Source organism: Drosophila takahashii, chromosome X, assembly GCF_030179915.1.
Source record: "Drosophila takahashii strain IR98-3 E-12201 chromosome X, DtakHiC1v2, whole genome shotgun sequence".
NCBI classification, from domain to species: Eukaryota; Metazoa; Arthropoda; class Insecta; order Diptera; family Drosophilidae; genus Drosophila; species Drosophila takahashii.
This window is the reverse complement of record NC_091683.1, coordinates 21,287,660-21,289,501: the sequence shown is the minus strand read 5'-3', so window position 1 is coordinate 21,289,501 and position 1,842 is coordinate 21,287,660. Positions and strand designations below refer to the sequence as shown.

At 40.3% G+C, this 1,842-nt stretch overlaps 1 protein-coding gene across 1 annotated transcript; it reads right to left on the bottom strand.

Moving 5' to 3' along the window:
- Positions 1-419: 419 nt before the first annotated feature.
- Positions 420-1,335, bottom strand: LOC108065521 (accessory gland protein Acp29AB-like). The gene has a single exon (XM_017153527.2). It carries the CDS (start codon positions 1,220-1,222, stop codon positions 440-442), a length of 783 nt encoding a protein of 260 aa, XP_017009016.2. The 5' UTR covers positions 1,223-1,335; the 3' UTR covers positions 420-439.
- Positions 1,336-1,842: the final 507 nt, after the last annotated feature.

The following is a 1,842-nucleotide window of genomic DNA, read 5'->3' as shown; positions in this document are numbered from 1 at the left end:
GGTAGAAGGAAGTGTTGCCGACCCTATAAAGTATAGTCGAGTCGATCTAGCCATGTCCGTCTGTCCGCCTGTCTGTCCGTATGAGCGCTGTGATCTCAGCAACTATAAAAGCAATGGAGTGGGCGTTTTAGATTTTAATTTCATAGCTTCGCAATCAGCGTAGTTTTGCGTTATGCCACGCCCACTCTAACGCCCGATAGATAGAGATAGTTTGAATGAATCTGTTGCTTTAGGAACCTCATTAAAAATAAAGGGCCAACACTCATCCTAATTGTTCAAATCGGATCATTTATTAAAAAGTTATGCGCTACCGACTATAGCGTTCTCTCTTGTTTTTTTCATAGTTTTTTTTATTGGATCATAGAATTCCTTATCATTAAGGTAGGACATTAATATCAATGCATTAAACAAATTCGGGATGTAAGTAATTTCTCTTGATCTATATTTTGTTATCTGCCTGGCACAGGAATACATGTTCTCTGCTGCAAAATAAGTCATTCATTTCTCCGTTGTAAAGATGAATGCATTCCTCAGCTCCGTCGAAATCATTGGGCTCGTCGGGCTTCCACTTTAAAAATGGAGCTCGTCTTCCAGAGGCAACAGATACATACTGGCCTTCACTTGCCGAATCGTTAATGCCAAGCCAGTAATCAGTATCCTTTCTGAGCTTTGCTGTGATGGCATTCAGTTCATCTTGGTTTTGAATCGCCGCTAAATAACCTCCCATCTGTCTACATTTTATTTCAGCTTCAGCCCATGTCTTTTTAGTATTATTTTCTATGTAAAAGTACCTAGTGCCGATTTTCTGGAACTTCTCGGGAATATTTAAAACGTCTCTTTTTAGCTGGTCTTGCATATCTCTAAGTCCTGACTGAAGTTTTGCCGCAAAGTCTTTCTGCATTTCGGTACGCTGTTTTTCCATTGTTGTCTGAAGACTCCGAAGTTGGTTCCGTACTTCGGAATTGACAGCTTTTAATTTCGCATCGAACTCTTCTTTTGTGATTGCCTTTTTGCCATATTCCTCGATCACATCCAACCTGTTTAGGATTTTATCGTTGTCGTCAAACAGCGGGTGCAATGCGGACAAACAGAAGGCGCCACATTGTGTTGGGGCATCATGCAGAATGCACACGGTCCCTCCATTTTCCTGCGAATGAGCCGAGGATCCCCTCAAATTTAGTACAATAAGGGAGCAGCAGAAAAATATTGCCAGCCTCAACATTTCGGATAATTAGAACCACTCAAAGGGAAGTTTGATATCGCACTAGAAATTAAATATAATGGGAACAACAACTGAAAGGGATGTATATTATTGAAACAAAAACAACCTTCTCAGTTGAGTTCTGTATTGAAACTGAATTTTATTTTCGAAGTCCCTGCTTAGGAAACTAACATGAAATTCTTATTCCGGTCTTATCTGTGGCCTACGCAGAGTCCGCGTCTGCCTGAGCGGGAGAGTTATCATTTGACCCCGCACAGTAACCCTTGGTGCAGTGTGAGAAACATCTCAACTGATTATTTTCGATAAGGCTCAAGTGGCCTGCACTTAAAGATTACAAGTGCTAGCACCGCTCCCTTGTGAGGTTTAAAATTACAGATCATAGTTTATGGCGCTAGATCGATTTACAACTGTCACATGACATGCACAGAGCTCATAAAGTATTCTATTTTATTTTTAGTAGTGTTCGTCTGAACAACAACGAAGCCTCAATTATTATGAAAAGAAACCGAAGTTCGTCATATTGCTGATAAGGGGGGCAGAGCACATGTATCATTTATTAGGTTGTCTAGAAACCAGGAATTAAAAAGAACTGTTTTTATACCCTTGCAGAGGGTATTATA